The 24,190-nt window shown below is 38.9% G+C and overlaps 1 protein-coding gene across 3 annotated transcripts in view; it reads right to left on the minus strand.

Annotated features, from left to right (window-relative positions):
* ARHGEF28 (Rho guanine nucleotide exchange factor 28) overlaps nucleotides 1-24,190 on the minus strand; it is a 306,206-nt gene that overhangs the window by 171,339 nt on the left and 110,677 nt on the right. For 2 of the 3 annotated variants that reach the window (XM_055254425.2, XM_055254424.2), the window contains exons 3-4: nucleotides 11,025-11,172; nucleotides 7,780-8,073 (exon numbers count right to left, since the gene is read on the minus strand). In XM_055254425.2, the coding sequence (XP_055110400.2) occupies nucleotides 7,780-8,073; nucleotides 11,025-11,172 (442 nt within the window). The remainder of the gene's footprint in view (nucleotides 1-7,779; nucleotides 8,074-11,024; nucleotides 11,173-24,190) is intronic. The other variant, XM_055254426.2, reaches the window with a different exon arrangement.

Genomic DNA, 24,190 nt, shown 5'->3' on the forward strand with positions numbered 1-24,190 from the left:
TATAAGGGCCATTGTTGCCAGACAAAAGTAGGAAGCTTATTTTTTAAGGAAGAGTTTAAGCTGCTGTTTCTTATTTAACATGTAGTACCTTAAACAGAGAATGTGTTCAATAAGAGTTTACCTACTTAAACTGAAAAATGAATTCAAATGATTGGGAGGAGAGGAGTCCTTTTCCTTAGAAGTTTAATTCTATATTAAATTCTTTACTGCCAGAAAACATATTCCTCAAAAATTAAAAACTACAAAAGGAATGTAAGACAAAGAAGACATTTTAAAATTAAGGATTTATAGCTTCACAAATAATATACACATATATAGCTGAGAACTGTAAAACAATTTTATCGATTTACCATCATAACAAGTGCCATAAGATCTAAAGAACATTCTCTACACCCCTAGTATTCATCCAGTGGGTTGCCTTAGCAACAGAAGGAGTATACTACCAGCTTGAAATGTCAGAAAAGGTGTAGAAATGTTTGTCCCATTAAATACTATCAGAAGTGACAGAAGGCTAGACAGCAATACTGAGTGTGTACACAACTCCTTGAAAAATGTCAAGATTTCCAAGAGAAGCATACAAAACCCCAGAATCAGTTGTTACCTATAATGTATTGATTTCAAAACTTAAAAAAAAAAACAACACTGGAAACCTGTATTTCTTGTATTTTGTAATAAATCTGTCCTTTATGGGTTTCCTACCCACTGGTGCTTCAGCTAATGTTATTTCAAACTTGCTGTCCAGTACAAAGTTTTATGGCAGAGTAACAAAGCTGACATTTTACGTCGTCTGTGGGCCAGCAAGTAAGTCTTATAAATCAGTTTGCCCTTCTCTGGTTAGTAAGATCTGGGCACAGTGCAGTCATCAGGCCAACCCACAGTGCCAGGCTCTGGGGCCTTGCTCTATTTTCTTTCTATATCTACGGCCAGCAGACAGTATTCAAAGATAAAAACACAAGCCACGCTCCATTTCAAACATTAAACAAATCTTGCTTCCTACTGGATACAGATCTCTTTTCTCTATTCAAAGAAAGAGAAACAGATATTTTTCTCTGTCAAACATTGCTAGGCCACACATTCCCTTCTCTTGTTGCCTAGAAGGTTCAGGGTATGTGGCTTGAAGCAAGATGTGGCTGTCACATAAAATGAGTAGTTCCCATCCACTGTTTTGTAATGTACTGTTAATTCCTACGTAATGGCTTTTCCTGCAGATAAGAAGCAATATTAAAACTGCTTTTTAAACTTCTTAAGTGAACACCGAACAATCAAGACACATTTTAAGAACTGCTGGACCAAACATCTACTGTTCCCCAAAAAGCTATTGAATTAAAAATAATAATAAATTTAGGGGAAAAAAAGAACTGCTAGATAACCCTAACCCTTATAAACTTTCTTCTAAAGTCCTTTTGGGCCTCTGCATTTCTTTTCCTTTTCTTTCCATTATGTACAAAGCATAGAAAAACAAACATTCTCCTTCAAAAGGAACTAATTTATGAAGACCCTATTCAGGCAAGAGCAGAGCGTTAGACTAACGACCCTTCTCCATAGTAAGAGCATCACATTACTTTATCTATACATTACACGTGTGGGCCATGACAAGGTTTTCTATATTTCCTTTAACTTACTACTCATTATGCTGCGACTGGTACTTGGATTTGTCCTTGAAACTAACAAATCATTTCTCTAATTTCTGGATTCAAGTTTAAATCTGTTGTGGTTGTTATAACTCTATTGGTGTTATTTGCAAGTTAAGGAGTCTACTCTTAATGTGACTTTTGGAATAAATAATTAAAATATTCAATTCTCTAAGCCACCCTCAGTGGGTCCTACTAGTTCCACCAGTTGGTTTTCTTTGGGGACAGCTCTCCAACCAACCATAGACCCACAGAATGAGAAGCTGGATCCTCTAAATGCATCAGCTGTGTTGAAGTCCAAAACATTCCTATAGAAGAGTTCCAAAAGTTCAATTGGCTTACCCTAAAACTTTCTTTCACTCATAGAACCAATTACAAAGGCAGGAGAAAATCTTAACTCTTTAAACTTGATGAAACAATCTACCAGGTAATACTTTGTTTTGTTAAACGTTTTAATATATTTGCCCTGCAGATTCAATTCATGCCAGTACCTTTACAAAACCAGGTTTGGCACTTTGCGAGGCCGAGGTGGGTGAATCACTTGAGGTCAGGAGTTCGAGACCAGCCTGGCCAACACGGTGAAACCCCATCTCTAAACATACAAAAATAAGCCAGGCGTGGTGGCACACACCTGTAATCCCAGCTACTCAGGAGGCTGAGGGAGGAGAATCATTTGAACCCGGGAGGCAGAGGTCACAGTGAACCAATATCATCCCACTGCACTCCAGCCTGGGCAACAGAGTGAGACTTCGTCTCAAAAATAAAAATAAAAATAAAAAATAAGCAGGTTTGGTTATGTTTTTATGATTGACATAACAAAGAATCCACCTGTTCCATAATGAGCAGAAGAACTTCTGCCTGTTAGGAGACCTTTGATCACATGAACTACCTTTACCTAGACAACTGGAAGAGTCCAAGTTCATTTTTCAAAACAATAGTAATTTCCTCTGGCAAAAAATATCTTGAGTCTTCCAAATTGTTATATATTAGTTTGTAAGTGTAAACATATGTGAGAAATATTCTTTATATGACCTCTTTGTCTTTTTAAGGAACTGGGCTTTATTTTTCTCTTAAATTAGAAAACCTAATCAGGACAAGCTTGAGCTACTCCATAGGTTAGGAGAAAAGCTACTGTGTTCACAGGAACAATGCCTTCTGTCTTTGGAGATACCATTTGTAGTCCCCTTGGGTTCTTTACCCACATGGCAGCCCCTCACTGGTGTTGGCAAGCTTGGTGCTTGCCAGCCATGTCAAGCTACAGGGAACACAAGTGGAGGGAGGTAGTTTGATGGAGCAGGAAGTTCAAGGGGGCTTTCAACTCCAAAGTCATCTGAGCATCAACACATAAAACATTAGAATGTGTTATCCCAGTTAACCTAATTGTCAAAATTATACAAATCTCTGAGAAAAGATTTCTGCTCAAAAAACAAACAAGCAAAAAACCCAAAACAAAAAAATAAAAATAAATTGTGAGATTCTGTTGAATAATTATATTACTATTCAACGCTTTACTCCAAATTTGGGCTTCTGAGACCCTGCACAAGGCACTATTATGAATGCTATTTCATAAAAGGAATGGTCTTAATTTTATGAACTAGAAATCTAATTTTATTTATGGTCTAAAATTAAATAAAATCTGGGATGTTTCCTTTCCTCGAACACATAATGAAGTTGCATTGTGACTAATGACGGGTAAGACACAGGGCTGAAAGGAGGCTCTGCTTTTTGTTACAAGATCCATGCTCCACTCAGACTCGCCTTTTTCCAGGTTCCCAGTCCTTCCTAATAACTCTCAATGATTGACAAGGGAAAAAAATGAGAAGTTCTTTATAAAATGCAAAGAATACAGTAATATGTCACAGTAGGGTTTTGATCACTCTTCCAAGACAAAGTCATTACAAAAATCAATGAATACTCCTTCGGTAAGATCTATTTATATTTGAAGAAATCATAAATAAATAAACACAAAAAAAATTTTAATAAAATTGAACACTGAGCATTAAAATAATTTTTGGACAAGTACTGGAAGAAATAATTACTAGGAAAGAAATTGTTTTCCACTTGTGATGCCACTGCCACTAATATATTACAACGTCCAGTGGGTCCGATGTCACAGTTTATTTCTCACATCATTATTATAATTTATCTACCTGAAGACAAGCAACACAAATAAAATATGTATACTAAAAAAGATGTATAGGCACATAAGAGGTCTTAAACTGCTTAGATTAAAACTCTATTAAATTAAAAGTACAACGAAAAACAAATCCAAACAGCTTAAGATGAGTGGAACCCCACCAAATAGTTATGAATAGGCAATGAGTCAAAATACATCCATAGAGTATACATTGGCATTGTAAAAATCTAATATAATCCAGTTAATCTAGGGCATTAATGTTAGTCCTTCACCAAATACTCTTGTTTATTCCCAACTATAAAATGATTAATTTATGTCCAACTACTTGGTTCAGTAAATACAATAAAAACTCCACGTTTTCCTTCTACCTAGTATCTAATACAATTTCTAAAGTACAAAATTAGAACTGACACAGAAAATTTATATTTCAATCTATTCATCTAAATGCCTAATTTGTTTTTTTTAATGTGGAATAATTTTGACAGAAATGTACTGATAAATACATCTGTTAAGGCCTACCAATCTAAACTTAGCCAATATCCATATATGAGCCCCTATACACATACATAACAGAACTGAGGTGTGAACAGTTAGATACAGAGATATAAAAACATGGTGGGCTGAATCAAATCTCATAAGATGGTCATAACCTTCAGAGTAAAATTCAACTTCAAACATGAGCATTAACCCTGTCTCTTGACGCTGATGTTGTAGAGAAACTACACTACAAGTCTAGGCTGCAGACAGTTTTACCTCAAGTACTATAAACTGCCTTTAGAGAAAGTCTAGAAACATTCCTAGAAATTTTCAAAGAATTGCTTACAATGCCAGGATTTTATACTTTGCCTTCAGCTTCATTTGTCCAAACCAATTGTATCTGCTTTCTACCTATGCACATACAAGTACGTACAATACACTCTATATATGAAAATTTATTCACATGCACATACCAACATCACCTTTTACTGAAAACGTAATATGTTCAGATACTCTTCTAGAGGTCTTGCCATACATTATCTAATTAAATCATCACAACCAGCTAATGAAGCAGGTACTACTATGCCTCATTGTAGAAATTAAAAATGTACAGCACCAGAACTAAAATACCTTGCCCAAGTCTCACAGCCAGGAGGTAATAAGGTCAGGATTTGAACCTGGCTCCACAGCATACATTCTTAACAACTAGGACACTAGAATAGAAAAGTGTTTTACCATGAAAAGAAACCACTACAGTTTTTCTCTCATGAAAATACATGTATTATGTATAAATACTGGCAGAGGGGTCAGAAAGGACCTCCTGGTGACATAAATCTCTCTGTTATAAAAATATGGATAAATCAAAGGCCATGACAGCTAAAAGCTTGGCAAACAAGAATGTATCCCCAAATAGCAATGAAAATGGCAATAGGATGACCCTTGACAATGTGCGTTGTCAAGCGTTCTCCAAACTTATTTTTTTATGTATCTCTACCAGCAAAAATAACTTTGAGCAGGCATGCCCAGGAAATGGACATACAATGGACATACAATGGAAAATTGTATGCTTGTATTATTGCAATCCACGGATTAAATACTAGAGAGTATTAATGTATTTCTAAATGTCAGCATGAAAAATAAATATAGTATGTGGGTAACATGAATTCCATTTTGGAGACCCTTAGTTTAAGCTATTCATATGCAGTTATGAGGTTCCATGACCTTCAACAATTTGTAATTTTTCAGAGGCACAAATTAAACCACCGCAGACACCAAGCTGCTGTGCCAAGAGACTTGCTGGCCTGGTGCTGAGAGCCTTGCTGGCCTGGGGAGGAGCTGTGGGACTGACCTGCAACTGCCCTGCATGAGGCTGTGATGCTCTTCCTTTACTCATGAGAAATCGTGAAACCTTTGTGTCTTTGTCAAAATGGATCCACGCCCCCCCCCCAAAAAAAACACCTTCTAATACTATAGTTAGAAATCCTTTTAAAAATCTAAGAGGCTTAAGAAGATGAAGTTTCTTAGCCAGAAAACATTATATGTATATAATATTTAGATATAGACGATATATATCATAGATATATAAATGTATATATACTATATCTACATTAATGTAGACCATACATGTCATCTATCACCTACATATGTGAGATAGAAAGGGTGTATCTCCAGACAATCAAGTATTACTATTGCAATTCCCCTGTATTTAAGGGCTTAGCACATAGCAAGAGTTTAAGAAATATTTGTTGAGCCAGGTGCCTATAATCCCAGCTACTGGGGAGGTTGAAGTGGGAGAGGCTCGCTTGAGGTCAGGTGTTTGAGACAAGCCTGAGAAATACAGCAAGACTCTGTCTCTAAAAAAAAAAAAAAATTTAATTAGCCAGGCATGTGACACATACCTATAATCTCAGATACCCAGGAATCTGAGGCAATAGGATCACATGAGGCCAAGAATTTGAGGTTGCAGTGAGCTATGATTGTGCCACCGCACTCTAGCCTGGGCAACAGAGCAAGATGACCCTGTCTCATCAGCTAAAGAAGCAGGTACTACTATGATCATTGTAGAAATTAAAAATGTGCAGCACATTTATTTTATTTATTAAATACTTTATTAAAAATATTTTATTAATACTTTATTTTAAAAAAGTATTTGTTGAATGAATGAATGAATGATGTATCCCAAGACATTTCAAGTATCATCACTGCAACTCCCCCTTATATTTCATATCTCCTTGCTGAGTCCTTGGGGATAATAGCAAGCAGAACAAACACCACCCACACCCTCAGGGAGCCCACGCCATACGTATCAATCAGCCACCACACAGGAGAGTGCAGCACACAGGATTCAGGCATGGCTCAGTGCTGGACTACACTTGTGACTTCCCTCATCCAAGGTCTTAAAAACAAGAGACGTCTTTAAGTGCCCAGGAGAGTTTTAGTGTGACCCTGATTAAAGGAAAGAAACAGAGATCCTCTTGGATTGTGACTTATGGCTTTATAATTCTGTTTACAAAACTCACACCCCTTTACCCAGAGCAGTGCATTTAATCTCATCCATGATCTAATTTAAGCCAACCTGAAACTTACAACTAGAATTTATCAGGAAGCAGAAACTCTCAAAAATAGCATCATCTGACTACAAAGCTAAGGTCACAGGAAGGATACAAAAAAAAGCAATAATATATGTTGTATTCAATAAATTATAAAACTACATCTGTGTATTTCCAATAAAATTATATATAACTTGTAATCACCAATAAAAAGCAGCTATTGGCTAAACATGTTGGCTCATGCCTGTAATCCCAGCACTTTGGGAGATTGAGGCAGAAGGCTTACTGAAGTCAGAAGTTCAAGTTCAGCCTGAGCAACACAGTGAGACCCCATCTCTCAAAAAAAAGATTTTATTTTTTCACTTTTAAAAAGCATCTATTGATCAGTTTAGCCTCATGTCTAGTAAGGGCCTATATATAACATCTATAGCCTTGTTCACACGCAGATTCCAAATACTTGGTATTCAGAGTCCATTTGGTCTTTAGAACTCCAAAAACTAGTACAAATGTAACACAAATGCTCTCGGTGACACGGACATTTTCAAAGATGTCAATTCATTGGTTATGTTTCCCATGTGGTCACATGTCTTCTAGGTGTTTCACAGAGTTGGTGACATGATCTTTCTTGTCCAGTGACCCTACCTATTTGGAAATGGGGCAGCAATGTCCCCTTCCCACAGCAAGAAAACTTGCCAAGAGAAGTGGAGCCACAGCCCACAGCAGCTGACTCAAGAGCATACTGTAAAGACACAGTCTTTCCCCACTTGAGACAAGGCTCTTCCATTTATCCCATACCTCCTGGCACGGAGTCACATAAACTAGCCCAGAGGAGTGACTCAGGACCTCAGGGAACCCCTCCACATCAGAGCAAGGTTCAGGTAAAAAGTGGGCAGGAAAACCTGCCAAGGGGAACAGACAGTATAGCATAAGGAACATTCTGAACTTGACACAGAGGGGATATCTGAATTTTCTGGTGATGACCTACCTTCAAGTGAAGAACTTCCCAACACAGTCCACTCTAGAGGCAATTCCAGATGGGTCAGAGCCAGCACGAGCTCCTCATCCAAGGCAGGCAGTGCTCCCGCCGTCAAGGCAAATGGGGTCAGCAGGGTCTGGTGGCTGCAGGCTGTGAGGCGATTGGCCTGCATCACCAACAGACGAGCCAGCCTGCAAGCCATGTTGTCCACGTAGGTCACTGAGCCGGAGCCCATGGTCACCGGAGAGTAACCTTCCGAGCAGAGGCACACAGATACCGTCACCGTCTCCTGAAGCCCATGGCCTGGACAACAAGACAGTGAACAGTTCACCCCAAGTCTGTAGGAGATGCTCTCACAGGGGTCCAATGTGCTAGCTCCACCACACAGCTTAAGCAGACAACACGCTCCAGGAGAACAAGGCAGAAAGGAAAGCCAGCCCGTTACCCTTCTGCACTGCCAGGCATGTGGGCCAAACTAATGCTGACTCCATCTTCTTTCAGTAACTCCTGATTTTAAAACTTACCTTTACGAGCTCTGAGCATTTGAGCATCTGTTCTCCTATCATTACCAAACACTGCTATCAAGCATTCCTTTAACCTTTTACTCCTATCCTGACCCCTGAATTTGTGTTTGTTGTCTTCAAGTCCTTTGCTCTTTTGCACTCTGCCATTTCCTCCTGAGTCACATATTTTTACATATTTAAGCGATAAGTTTATAAGATAGCACCATACAATTACACAAGTTTGCCCTAATTCCATAGAGCTCCTTTGAATGTGAGTTAAGGTGGGTGAAGACTACCCAAGAGAAAACAAAAGGGAAAATATATATACATACCTATGTGTGTGTGTGTTGTTGTTGTTCACTGCCCCGTCTTCTGACAATAGTGTCTCTGTCTTGTAGGTGTTCTCAATATTTCTCCTGAGAGTGTCACCAAATCCTGCTGTTTGTCCCTCCCTTCACTCTTCCTCTTCTTTGCCCCACTCTCTTATTTTGCCAGAGCTGGGAAGCTCTTACCCAGGTATATTTTTATGCTGCCCTTGGCAGAATTTTCAGGAACTGGTGGCACCAAATTACTATGATCATGATAATCATGACTGGACAGAGAAGAGTTATTCAGCTACCATTGGTCCATAGCACCCTGTTGCCCCCAATCAAATGGCTAACAGGTACAAGTCATTCCTCCTCTGCCTTATTCTCCCAAGACTTTTCCCAGAGGCTTTGCAGCTAGGGCTCCAAGGAACAAGAGTATCCCAAGTTTACTGAAAGAGAACTAGTGTCACTTTGTCATTGACTCTTAAAAGTGGTCTCATGGTACAGGCACAGAATGCACCCAGCTCCCACCAGACTACACATATCCAGGAAATATTAAATAAATCTGTCTTACAAATTTTGAAAGGTTGTCCTGGTAAAAGCTGTCACCAGGTAAATTCAAGGTTCAGAAATAGAAACTGTCACCTGCTTCTAGATTCTGTTAAAATGAAGGTAAGAAACCTCACTTTTAAGGAGACCACAATATAAACAAAACATTATATTATCTTCCTCCTAAGGAAGGAGGAGGAGAGTTGCCACCATGTGCAAGTAAAGAAAAAGACAAAAAGTTTTGAAAATAGGAGTGGCACTTTAGTTATTATTTTTTATCCTTTCTCTGTAAGGGCTTGATAAAAGAGAAAACCAAGAAAAGAGAGCAAAACTAAAGGTAGGGAAAACATTAGCCAGAGAAAAAGGGTGAGGGAAAGCAACCAACAGCTGAAGTAACTATGTGCCATTAATTAGATTTGTTTTTGTTTTTGTTTTGAGATGGAGTCTCGCTCTGTCTCCCAGTCTGGAGTACAGTGACACAATCTCAGCTCACTGCAACCTCTGCCTCCCAGGTTCAAGTGATTCTCCTGCCTCAGCCTCCTAAGTAGCTGGGACTAAAGGCACCGGCCACCATGCCCAGCTAATTTTTATATTTTTAATAGACACGGGGTTTCCCCATGTTGGCCAGGCTGGTCTCAAACTCCTGACCTCAGTTGATCCTCCCGCCTTGGCCTCCCGTAGTGCTGGGATTACAGGCATGAGCCACCATGACTGGCCCATTAATTCGGTTTGACTGTTTTTTTTCTTTTTTTTTTTCTTTTAATGATGAAGATGACTGGGCTAAAGAGAGAAGTGCTTAAAATTGCCGATGGTCTCAGAAATTGGACAACAGATTAATTCAGTGACCAAGACCAGGTAGAGCTGAGAGGTATCTGCACTTCTCTACAATTCTCACTGTGTCTGTGTTGTTTGCATGTTCACTGGCTACCTTCTTTCCACGTGTAGCAGATATATTAAAGAAGCACTTAGGGACAAACTCCTTTAAAAATGATCTCAATCTTAACTCCAATAAAAATTAAAGAGTCTCTTTATGATACAAATTAAAAGGGCCTGAAAGACCCACCGTTAAGAAAAACCAACCAATCAATAAAAAAGAATTCTAAAATGCCCTCCCTGTCCTGTAGGTAATGACATTTTAATTCCACCATTAGGTTAAAGCCTGATGACTCTTAAATGCACAACCCACATACCGATAAAAATATAAAACAACTATATCGAGAAGGGCTATTAGCTTGTCACAATATATGAACAGGATATATTAATTTGTCATCTATCAAGAAGACAACTGGGGAAATTACAGGTTTCAAAATGTAAGCATTTTGATGACGGGGAGAGAAAGTTCTGGAGCTGGCGATCCCCCAAGGAAGATTCTGGATGGACAGGGCATCAAGGAAAGAACCCCAATGACCAAAAGGAGCAAGCACAGGAGAGGCAGACCCGTGGCTGCCAGACTGCTTACAGAAGAATGAGGAAGAGAGAAGACAAATTTTGTCAATGTCAGTTCTGCCTGAGCCAACCCTGGCAATGGGTCTGAGGTTATAGGAGGTGACTAGGAGGTGATACTCAATAGATAGTGTTTCCTCCATTTGACTGCATCCAAAACACACCCAACCATAAAAGTTGGGTGCAGTCAATAGGATGGGTCTGCCTGGTCTAAGTTAAGACTCCTAATTAAACAACAGATACAGCTGGAAGAATCTCAGACGTGAGTGTTCTTCCTAATGTACACACACACACACACACACACACACACACACACACACAGGCACGCACACACTCCTGACCTTGCAGCACTGTTTTCTTTTTCTTCCTGGCTCTCTTCCTGGCCTACATCCCTGGAGGGAAGTTATTTGCAGACCAATTTCCCAGCTGTACAACAAAGAGGACACCTCACCTGGGACGCTGGACTGGAGAACGTTATCCTCAATGCGCTCTGCAATCATGACATGTCGCTGATGAGATCCATCATAAGTAAAGTAAAACTCAGCATCTTCAGGAAGATACACATTTTTGTCAAACTTCGCATAAACCGTCATCTGCCCCTGAAAAAGGAATAAGTCGGGGCATTGTCACACTTCCTTGTCCTGGCTCTAAGAAAGCACAATACAAAGGGCCTGGGTCCATAACAGTGTCATTTGTTATATTCACTTCATGTGGTTGAGTTCAAATAGCATGAGTGCTTCCTTCCAACAACAACACATTTGACATTAGGGAAGATGCTTCCTGATATATTTAGGTATGGGTATCAGAGCTGGTTTGTTCTGTTTTTAAAGTTAAAGAAGTTCAGGGCATAGGAAAGAATTTTCTCTTTCTTTAAAATGTACTAGATGTAGGAGTGTGGTACTTCGTTGCCTTTTGCTTTTCAAAAATTATTTTTAGAGACAGAGTCTCACTATGTTGCCCAGGCTGGTCTCAAACTCTTCTGTGCAAGCAATCCTCCCACTTCAGCCTCCCTGGTAGCTGGGGCTACAAGGATGTGCCACCACACCCAGTGGTCTTGTACTCTGAATTTCTACCAGCTGAACATGATGGCTTGAGTTAATTTTTATTGTGTATCCAAAATTCCATTATTAGTGCAAAAGTTCATGATAATTATTCTTAGCTCTGGCCTTACCCTGTGCTAGACCATAGTCAGTTGTAAGTATCTTAAATATTTACAAACATGGCCAAATAAATAGGACTACTCCCTCCCCCTTGCTATGCTATTTCCATTTGCTATTTCTCTTCTCTGAGGAGTTTCCAAGTGCTCTTTCCTCACACTTTCTCTTAAGAGCTTCTGGTTGGCACAAAGCCCTGCAAAGTGCCTTGGTCCCAAGGAGAGGAGCTGCCACCTCAGGTCACCGAGGCATCCTCTGAGGACTAATGTCAAAGGAAGTGGGGCAGCAGGCTGGGGCTTTCGGGTATGTCGTCATGCTGAGGCTTTGCGGAGGGGCTACAGCAGCCGTGTTGCACCCAGGGGAACAGCAGCTATGGTAGGGACTGCCAGGACATCTCCAGACCCCAGAGGCTTTGAAGGATTTGTGCTACTCCCTACCCAAAACACAAAAAGCAATACAAAGTGGGGCCTCCAGAGAGACAGCGCATTCTGCCCAGCCTGTGGGAGTGGCGGGGAAATGGAAACCTGGAGGTGGAAAGGGTCGCCCACTTTGGAGGGCCTCCAGAGCTCGGCCCTGCGTGGAGAAGCATCTGGGCTTTTGTGTGCTTGTCCAACAAAAACAAACCTTCTCGCCAAGATATCCTTACCCTATGATAGAGGAGAAAGTGAACGGAGAAAAGCCTACACAGACTCCTTCACATCAATTTGCCTCTGACAAATATTAGCAAGATATTTCACAGGACACTAAGAGTTAAGCCAATTAGGATGAAAAACAAAATCAGTGCAGGCTTTTCTAGTAGTCATATGGTTATTTAATCTCAGTTTGTTACAATAAACAAGAAACTATGCTTTTCTAGTGGTTTGCAACCTATCACACACACAGTTATCTGAAATTATGAAATGGTATAAATACAAAGTATAGAGCTCTGAAAAAAAATCACTGGTTGGCAGTTTTGAATTGTCCTTTTCTGCATATGAGCATGCGTGTGTATGTGCACACATAAACGTAATCAATAGAAAAGCAACACGCCAAGAAAAATCTACCATACAATAGCTTCCAAAAAAGTTCAGGAAGGAGATCTGAAAAGCAAAAAACAACAAATGTCTAACACCACTGAGAGAGGAAACTTAGACGAAATTCCATTTCCTAAAAAAGGAAGAACAGCTTGCTTTAGTCATGTTCCTGGTTGCTAAAGAGACTGTTAACTATCCACAGGCAGAATCTGACCTGACCTGTTCGTGATTTTTTTTAAATAAAAAAACAAATTATATAAACAGATCAAAAATTTTCACAGATCACAAGGATATCTAATCTGCATCTATTCAAAACAATGATCATATTACTATTTTATTTGGTTGGGTGGACAAGGACTACAGCTTATGAGAGTTTAATTGCAACCCTTTCCAACACAATACAACCCTGAACATTACAGTCTTGTAATTCATCATGCCTGCTTTTCAAGAACCATGCCATGCTTTACACTAGTAAAAGGATAACCAACAATCATGTGAGTAATAAGACATGCCCATTAAAGAGATTAAAGAGAGATGACCAGAAGTCCTAACACTCAGAAGAGATTCAGCAATAAAAAAGAGTCTCTTATATGGTAACCAGAAAAACATCAGACAGACCCAGTTAAAGATGCTATGGAAGAAGAAAGGGGTGATACAGAAACCAACAGAGAGGCCCAATTAGACAGAAATGGATGGGCAGGAGAGGAAGACAAGGAAAGAAAATATGAAGATGAAATAACAAGAACATTTTCATTCAGAAAAGGCAGATAAAGCTCAAAGGAGATGGATTTAGATAAAGCTACTTAGGAGATCAGCAGGAAGAACGGCCTTCTGAAAGAATATGCAAGTACAGCTTAAATAGCCAACCACAGGTGGCAGTTTTCTGGGTAGGAGTGGGATCTTTCTAACCACTGAGGCCACTGAAAATCTGCTACTCTTCTTAAAAGGCCACCAATTTCATATACGGCAAAGACAAAATTCCAATGTACAGAATTCCAGAGTACCTCTTCTGGATCCAATTACATTCTTTGTTTCAGGCAATTGAAAACTAGAAACTTTCCTAAATAAATTTGTTGGCATAAATATCAGAATCACTCTGCTTCTACATAGAAGCAATAGAGATGTGTTCTCACCTTTCTATAAACTCACTATATCCAAAATAAAAAAACACTCAGATATGCCACTGAAATTTCTGGAAACAATAAGAAGCATGGTAGGCAAAATTATCTCCCCAAATTAATCAACAAGTTTAGTGTATTCCAGTCAAAACCCATTTTTCAAATGAAACTCAACAAGCTTATTCTAAAGTTCATCTGGAGGAGTAAATAGACTAGAATCAAAATGATATTTTTGAGAGAGAATGTTTGCGCTGTCAAAGCTTGCTCTACCACAAAGCAAAACATACAATAAAACCAGGGTCATTTAAACAGAGTAATGGTAGCATAGAGACAGACAAGTTCAAAGTCCGAGGCAGACACATGAACCCATGGGAATTATGTAATAATAGGTGGCATTTCAAATCAGCAGGGAAAGAATGGACAATTCAATACGTAGTTTTAGAACAATAGCTATGCATTAGGAGCAAAAACATGCTTTCTGCCAAATGATTAAATTTCTAATTAATTCAGTATCTAACATAAAAATCCATAAAAGCATAAAATTAGAAGACTGTTTAAAAGTTTTCATTATTGAATAAATAATAGCAATTAAAGGTATTTAGATTTCATCTGCATTGACATGATCCTAAACTATCAACCTATTTTCATTTTTCCTATTCTCTTCCAGTCTTTATTCATGTGCACAGGTAATTATTACACAGCTATACTCATGGTATAATATATTAATACATACTGGTGTGGCTTCTTCTTTTCTATCAAAAACATTTTTCCACATTGTTACAATCTTTGGCACCCTTTTTAATTGCATTCCACAAAGCATTTGATGTTCCACAATTCCATGATTACTTAAATATTCATCTACTGTTCATTAAGTGTACTTCCAACTTTTTAACATTTTAAACAACTCTTGATAAACATTTTAAGTAATTTTTATCCTTTGAGATGCTATTTTAGAATAAAATTCTAGAAATGCTTCCAAAAATATGAACAAGTTGTCACAAATTGCCAAACTTCTTTCCAAAAATTTTGTATCAACTTTTATCACATGTGCTGGTTAAGAGTATCATTTTCACCCCAACCTTGCCAAAACTATCTTTGGAATTATTTCCTGTGTTAACAGATCATAAACAGTTCCTCGCTGATTTAATTCACTTTTTTCCATTGCCACTGAAATTTATTGCCCACTTTTATAAAAGCCTATTGCAAAATAATGTAAACATTGTTAGTGGCCAAACCAAATTTCAATTTGAATAAATTTAGTCTTCCCTCTTCTGTTTCACATATGAATTCGCCTACAAACTTTGCCTTTGGCAGGTCAAAATTTTTAGTTTCCCAAGTGAACCAGTTGAAATCAGTGTCAGAATCATTCCCTTTCCCTGTCAAATAGTGAAGGTGTATCACCTCTTACCCAATCATGCCCAAATAAAAAATACTCATCAGTACTCCCATAAAACCTTGGAAGGCCAAGTCACATGGAAAACAGGAATCACAAATGTAGAGCAGAAAAGCTGAATTGACTAGAATCATACTAAATGTAGTTCAATATAAATACACACAAAGAATCAGGTAAATTAAACTAACATTTTTTACCATCAAGCATTCTCTAGAGAAATTCTCCTTGTAAAACTCAATAATTTTCAAAGACCAACCCTTCTGCTGCAATGCTGTGACATCTATGAATTTCTTCCCAGAGAACCAAAAAGCTAGCAAATGTTTTTGCCACCTTAAACTATCTTATCCAACTTTCCTATTCCTTTCCAGACGGTATTTAAAGTGGAAGTGGTTGTCGACACCAGTTTGCATGTTCTAAAGATTTTTTCATTAATCTATGTCTCTAATACCCTGAGTAATTGAATGGCTGTATTAGCCTAATCACTGGGTATTCTTTTTTTTTTTTTTGAGACGGAGTCTCGCTCTGTCGCCCAGGCTGGAGTGCAGCGGCGCAATCTCGGCTCACGGCAAGCTCCGCCTCCCGGGTTCACGCCATTCTCCTGCCTCAGCCTCTCCGAGTAGCTGGGACTACAGGCGCCCGCCACCACGCCCGGCTAATTTTTTTGTATTTTTAGTAGAGACGGGGTTTCACCGTGGTCTCGATCTCCTGACCTCGTGATCCGCCCGCCTCGGCCTCCCAAAGTGCTGGGATTACAAGCGTGAGCCACCGCGCTCGGCCATCACTGGGTATTCTTGTACTCATGTTTTCTCTCCCTTCCTCCCTTTCTTCCCTCCCACTATAAATTATGCATCCATATATAATTATACTTTGTTAATAACAATGCTATTTGCTGAACAACACCTTAACTCTCTGGTTTCTTAAATATATGGCACGACTGGGCAATGAACAAATACTGTATTTTCAAATTATGACAACTAGAAAAAAGGATACATCTTTTTGTAGTGGGGTTTCTTAACCAAGGGAAGAATCTGAATATGGATTTCAGACAGTTTGAAAACCTCTGAAAATTATTGGCAAAACATAATAATGTTTTTTGTGTGCATATATGTCCATTTTCTGAGGAAAGGTTTTTTATGGCTTTCATCATAGTCTCAAAGGCATCTAAAGATTCAAAAAAAAGTATATGAGCTCTCGCTTTTATAGTAACAGGCAAAAATGGGAAGTTAATAAATACTTTTCAATGGTAATTGTCAGCTTTTTATTTGACAGGAAGACATAAACTATCTTCCAATGGATTCTAGTATTATACACAGCCTTTATATGGGATGATTTAGGGAAAGGAGCATAATAACGGTAAATACAAGTTGACTGTTATATATTATAATCAGTGTTGACTAATACATGCCATGAAAACCATTATGCTAAAATATAGTGCTCAGTGAACTATCAAATTTGATTTGTATTCAATATTTGAAACTTGTCTTCTTTACAATAAGAAAAAAATCTATACAGAGCCTTTCCTGTAGAACACAGTGTACTGAACTTTGTAAGATCCTTGAAAAGTTAAAAGAAAAAAAAAGGATGCATGGTTATTATCCCATTGTATAGGTGAGTAAATACAACTATAGGTACTACTGCTAACTAGCTCAGGATCCCAGAGCCAGATGTGTAATATTAGGTTTCTTGATGTCTGCCCCAACCCCCAAGTTAGGTTATCCTCTTCACAATTTCTCAAGTACAATAGCAGATGTGGTACCAAAGGAAGCACTGTGGGCACAAAGTATTTTATTCAAATTACTGTGTTTAGCTGAAGTACTTCTTTAAAAGAAAGTGTGGAGATGCAAATATTATTTCTTCTATGTGTGTGCACATATATACAAATACAGATATCGATATATCTAACTACTTACACATATTATCTATGTGTACAGCACACCACAATTTATACAGTGCTTTCTTGTGTGTTTTCTTGTCTTATTCCCACAATAATACCTGGCAGGTATTATTATGAACCTTGTTTATTAAAGAGAACACTGAAAATATTAGATCTAGTGAGGAGCAGAGCCAGAAATAAATATACATATTTCTGTGCCAGGCTCAGTACATTTTCTCCCCACCATGTTAGTGAACGAAGAGCAAATGCGCAAATATTTAGTGACTTATCTACAGCTTTTCATTTAACTCAATCTTTGCTTCATGTTCTTAATGTAGGAGTTCCCATCCTGAAATCTATGGATCGATACGGTGAGGGGGAAATATTCCCTAATCCTTCAGAAAATGTATGCAACAGTTTGGGGCATTTATTTGGGGAGTCTTGTCTATCAGTTACAGATTCTGAGAAGGGTACACAAAGAACATGTAAATCAAAAAACTGAAGAACCACTGATTTGAAGCATGTTTAAAAGCGTCTGACTTTTATATAATTTAAAATATCAAGATTATTCAAACGTATCGTCCCATTCACGTAAATACAAATTGGTTAAATCCAGGGGGAAATATCAGAATGCCAATTTTTTTAAAGAAGGTTAACTAAAATAACTTAAAAGACTTATAGGACATTTTTTCAGAAATAGCCTTTAGAGTAGGCGTCCATCTCCAGATAGGATAATATAGACCACAGCAGGCCAACAGTCCTGCTGAAAACAACTAGGAATAACAACGGCTGGCAAAAAAAAAAGTCATGGAAACAATGAGGACATAAATGTAACAAAATACCAGAGAGGAGAACCACTCAGAGAAGTAATGGAAGCCAAAAGACAATTGGGTAATATCTGTGAAGGAATGAAAGAAAATCCCATGTCTAACAAAATATCTTTAAAAATGAAACTGAAATTAAAATGTTTAAGACAAATAGTGAGAGAATTCAGTGCCAACAGACCAGCACTGAAAGAAATACTGAAGGAAGTTATTCAAGGAGAAATAAAATGATCTCAAATAGAAACATGGAAATGCAGGAAAGAATGAGGAATAGTGAGTAGGTAACTATGTGAATAAATATAATTAATATCAAATATACAAACAATTTTACAAAATTCGAAAATTATATATTTTGCGTAATATATAAGAAAATGTTTTACAAAATGTTATGTCATGGAGTTTAAGATATTTGTAGAACTACAATGTGTGACAACAATAATGTAAAAGGTAGATGAAATTAAAGTACCTAGCCATATTAGGAAATCGCTGAAAGTACTTTTATTATATTTATAATATATTAAATATACATATTTTGACTTGAGAGTAGCCACCAAAAGAATGCATACTAATAAGTTATAGAGAGGAAACTTAAATAATAAAAAAAGTTGATTCATCAAAAAGAAAATAAATTAGGAGAAACAAAAAACATAAAAATAAAACATGTGTGCCAAACAGAGAGCAAATAGCTATATGTAGACATAAATCCACCTATATCAGCAATTATATTAAATGTAGATAGACTACTCCAAATAGTACACCGAGTCTGCCAGTATGGATTTTTTTTTATCCAAAAACAATAATGATACCTATACACTGCCAACAAGTGACATACTTTAAAAATAACACAGAAAGCTTAAAAGTAAAAAGACATCCATGCAAAACTAATCAAGAAAAAGCTAGCACACACAAAATAATACCAGACAAAGTAGATTTTAAAGCAACACATATTACTAGGGAAAGAGAAACTTTTCATCATAAAAAGAGTCAGTTGAATAAGATAATATCATAATATCTGTATGCCCCTAATAACACATCTTTAAAAGATATAAAGCAAAAGTTAACAAATCCAATAGAATAAACAAATCCACAATCACGGCCGGGTGCGGTGGCTCATGCCTGTAATCCCAGCACTTTGGGAGGCTGAGGCAGGCGGATCACGAGGTCAGGAGATCGAGACCATCCTGGCTAACACAGTGAAACCCCATCTCTACTAAAAATACAAAAAATTAGCTGGGCGAGGTGGCGGGTGCCTGTAGTCCCAGCTACGCAGGAGGCTGAGGCAGGAGAATGGCGTGAACCCTGGGGGGCAGAGCCTGCAGTGAGCCGAGATTGTGCCACTGCACTCCAGCCTGGGTGAAAGAGCGAGACTCCGTCTCAAAAAAAAAAAAAAAAAATCCACAATCACAGTGGGAAACTTTAACATGCCTCTTTCAATAGCTAATAGAACAAGTAAGCAAAAAATTGACATGGATATCAAAGATCTAAATTACACAATTAAAATAACCTACCTGAAGAAATAATTAACATAAATTAAATGCATATATTAATATTTGTAAAAGATACCCGTTATTCAAACCTCTGCATTAAACACAATAATTCAAAAAATATAAACACACAGGCCGGGTGCGGTGGCTCATGCCTGTAATCCCAGCATTTTGGGAGGTCGAGGCAGGTGGATCACTTGAGGTCAGGTGTTTGAGACCAGCCTGGCCAACATGGTGAAACCCCACCTCTACTAAAAATACAAAAAATGAGCTGGGCGTGGTGATGCACACCTATAATGCCAGCTACTTGGGAGGCTGAGAAAAGAGAATCGCTTGAACCCAGGAGGCAGAGGTTGCAGTGAGCCGAGATCATGCCATTGCACTCCAGCCTGGATGACAGAGTGAGAACTTGTCTAAAAAAAAAAAATTATACACACACACACACACAAATTTAAAATCTAGATGACTTTCACCCTTGACAGAATGATTCACCACTATCAAATTGAAATTGCCTTTGTTTCTGTAACAGAGCAGAACTGAGTAAAACACAATTCATGACAGAGGCCAGCAAATGACTCCAGATTCCTCACAAGACCAGAAGCAGGCTTTATAAAGCCCCTTAGCTTGCTTCCTTTTCAAATCCCTAACTTACAGATTCCATGGAAACAGAGAACTCCTAGTAAGTGAAAACAAGTATCTGGCACTTTAAGCAACAGATGATAGTGGGAAATGTACTGGCTTGGGTACAAGAAAAATTGTAATCATTCTTGCATTGTTCTGATAATCCTTTAGGAATAAAGGCCCTATACTGGCCCCCAAATCATCAACTACATAAACCAAGAAGGAAGCAAAATACAGTTTAACAGTTAGACACAAGTTGGGATTTTAATCAATAATCCACTAGCATCACTGAGGGAGCAACCTGCCCTACCCTGTATTGATGAAAATTTAGTAACTCCATTAAGAATGAGTATGGTCCAGCTCTGCTTTATACCTGTCAGACATACCTGGGCCATGGAATACTTTAATACAAATATAGACAAAGCTAACAACATGCTCAGAGGAAAAGGACAAGGATGCCAAAGGGATGCAAAAAGCATGCTGTCATATGAGGAACAATTGAAGGAACTGGGACTGTTTTGCTAAAGAAGAGACGACTCATGGGTAAACAGTCACTACTGCAAATATCTGAGGGTCTATCATGCAGACATGGGATTAGACATGTTCTGCAGGCCCCAAGGGAAGAGCACAAAACAATACAGGGAAGGACAGGGGACAGAGTTCAGCTCCACAGTGAGAGCCCTCTAAGGATCAGAGATGTCCAAAGACGACAAGGATTGCTTCAGCTTAGGAGGAATAAGCACTACTAGAAGATGGTGTGTTTTGTTTGTTTTTCTGTTTTGCTTATATGGTCTGAGAAAGAATGAGGCTAAAGAACTTAAAGAACTATCTAATCTTCAGTGTCTAGAATCTATAATATCTGGTATATAATTCTAGATTAATTGCTTCAATATTTTTTAAGATGGGGGGCCTACACAAGTAGATTTGGATTTTGTTGGGTTTCTGTTCATTTTTTGCTTCTTTTTTTTTTTTTTTTTTTTTTTGAGATAGGTTCTCATTATATCACCCAGGCTGGAGTACAGTGGCATGATCATAGCTCACTGCAGCCTCAAATTCCTAGGCTCAAGGGATCCTCCCACCTCAGCCTCCTAAGTAGCTAGGACTGCAGGCACCACCACCATATCACACCTAGCTAAATTTTTTTTTTTTTTTTTTTTTTTTTGGTGGAGACAAAGTCTCACTATCTTGCCCAGGCTGGTATTGAACTCCTGGGCCTCAAATGACCCTCCCACCTCAACCTCCCAAAGCGCTGGAATTACAGACATGAGCCACCATATCCAGCCCCAGGTTTGTTTGTTTGTTTATTTATTTATTTATTTATTTATTTATTTATTTATTTATATTATTATTATTATTAGAGACAGGACCTTGTTCAGTACCCCAGACTGGAGTGCAGTGGCATGATCTCGGCTCACCACAACCATGGCCTCCTGGGCACAAGTGATCTTCCCACCTCAGTCTCCTGAGGAGCTGGAACTACAGGCACACACCACCACGCCCAGCTAATTTTTTGGTAGAGAGAGGGTTTTGCCTGTTGCACAGGCTGGTCCTGAACTCCTGGGCTCAAGCAATCCGCCCACCTCAGCCTGCCGAAGTGTTAGGATTATAGGTGTGAGCCACTGTGTCCAGCCCCAGGTTTGTTTTTTAATTTCTCCCTTATATTTTTGCTTTGGTTTATTTTTCAAATTCCTTGGATTTATGCTTAGTTTATTTTTATTCTCTGTATTAATGGTTTTCAAACTGAGATCAGGGGAACCCTAAGTTGTAATGGGAGGATGTTGGGAGTTCATAAACATTCCATTTAAATTTCATTTGGGAAATATGTTTCCAATTAGTATTAAATCTAAAAGGATTATCATCCACTTAAATTTATTATTTACCAAATTTCAAGACACTGGAGAGGACCTAAACTGTCAGGTTGTCATTTTTCCACTGAATTGACAAATACAATAAACTTAAAGAACACATTTATAATAATAAAGTTTTATCAAGCTTACATATTAATGTTCCTCATAATACTTGTTTGGGAAAAAAAAGGTTTCCTTTTATCCAATAAGAAAGAGTCTCTAAGGCCCCTCTAAGGACTATAGGATACCCTCTGCTGTCTTATGGGAAGACAACTAAGTTCTATTAGTGACCAAAGTCACTAATGGTCTAAGAAAATATTCCTCTAAGCCCTTTTTATGGTTCATGTCTCAAACAAGCTTTACATTTGCACCACAGTAAAGACTACAATTTGTCAACTTCAAATTCAGCTTGAACCCACACGGACAGTAACCTCACATGGTTATTATTTAGCACTTGAGGTCTACAGATTTATTCCAAATCAAGTGCCGTCTGAAGGTTATTGTGGACCAAGTAACAGCATTGAACATCCCAAACTAAAATGAAGACTATCAGGAATACAAACAACCCCAAGTCTCCATGGATTGATTACCCCTGGGCATAACCTGATCACCTGATCATAACTATCCATTCTTATTTCATGGTAGACCACCAAGTCCTTGTGTTCCACAGGAAGTCCCTCTCCTTTGTACAAAGGTATAAAAGCTGGGGACAGTTCCCCTTGTCCCTCTCATCTGGCCAGCATCTGTGCGAGAACATTCCTTCCACCCTCTATCCTCAGTGTACGTACACACACACACATGCACATACATACATACACACACACACACACACACACATGAGGCCACTCTTAAATAAGAGTGCTAAAGACTCTGCCAAGTAATGCTCATTGCAAGATACTGGGAATCCTAAGTAAGAAAAGCAAAGATTCAGAAATGTACAATTTAGAGATCTGAAAGAAGCCTTAGAGCGCATCTGGATCAAACCTCTTACATTACAGGAAACTGAAGACCCATAACCTTGATCTAGGTTCCATCACACAGCTAACCTTGGACCAGAAATCCCTGGTGGTCACCTTCCATCGAATACCTTTCCCACTCCCCCAAGCTACTAGTGGGGAAGAGCAACAGTCTGACCCCCAAATGAATCCTATTCCTCCTCCAGGGACTGGGAAGGGACTTTATGAAAAGAAGTCAGGATCAGAATCAATGAACTCTCCCTAAAGTTCCTCAGCGCCCATCCCCACAGCATCCCCAGCCTCCATTGTCTTGTCTCTTCTCTTCTGGGCTCCCGTCACCTTTGTTAAACCATAGAGCACTTTCAGGTCCTGTTGCTCTTCTCCTCAAATCGAAGCAAAAGCAGGAAAAAAAGCCAGCCCAGTCACAGCATGGAAAACTTGAAGCCCTGATGGAAACTAGAGAAGCAGGGCATGTGGAAAGAGCAGCTAGCAGTCAGTCAGCCCCGGCTCCAAGAGCCTATAGAAGAGGGGAAAGAAAAGGACACAAGGGGCTGGGCATGGTGGCTCATGCCTGTAATCCCAATACTTTGAGAGGCCGAGGAGGGCGGATCACCTGAGGTCAGCAGTTCAAGACCAGCCTGGCCAATATGGTGAAACCCCTTCTCACTAAAAAATACAAAAAATTAGCTGGACATGGTGGCAGGCACTTGTAATCCCTGCTACTCGGAAGGCTGAGGCAGAAGAATCGCTTGAACCCGGAAGGCAGAGGTTGCAGTGAGCTGAGACCACACCATTGCACTCCAGCCTAGGCAACAAGAGCAAAAATCCATCACAAAAAAGAAAAGAAAAGAAAAGAGGAAAAGGAAAAGAAAAGAAATGAAAAGGAAAAGAAAGGAAAAGGAAAGAAGGAAGAGTACTTGGTGGGGAGAGAAAAAAACAACGGCAGTAGGCTGGGGAGTGATGACGGGGGCAAGCAGAGAAAGAGCTGGAAAAACAAAGGAACTTGGAGCTTAGTTGAAACAGGAAAAGCGTGAGAAAGATGGAAAATAAATAGATAAACAAAAATGAGCAGGAGAGAGAAAGATTCACCCCACCAGGAATGGCAATCTGGAAACACTTTTGTAAAAAGGAGGAGGGGAGAGGGAGGCAGAAAAGGATCTAAACTTTGGTGCTGACAAGGAACACTGCATCTAATCCAGATCAAGAGCTGAGGGCCAGGCAGGGTGCGGTGGCTCACGCTTGTAATCCCAGCACTTTGGGAGGCCGAGGCGGGCGGATCACGAGGTCAGGAGATCGAGACCACGGTGAAACCCCGTCTCTACTAAAAATACAAA

The sequence above is a fragment of the Symphalangus syndactylus genome, chromosome 18, assembly GCF_028878055.3.
Source record: "Symphalangus syndactylus isolate Jambi chromosome 18, NHGRI_mSymSyn1-v2.1_pri, whole genome shotgun sequence".
Taxonomy (NCBI): domain Eukaryota; kingdom Metazoa; phylum Chordata; class Mammalia; order Primates; family Hylobatidae; genus Symphalangus; species Symphalangus syndactylus.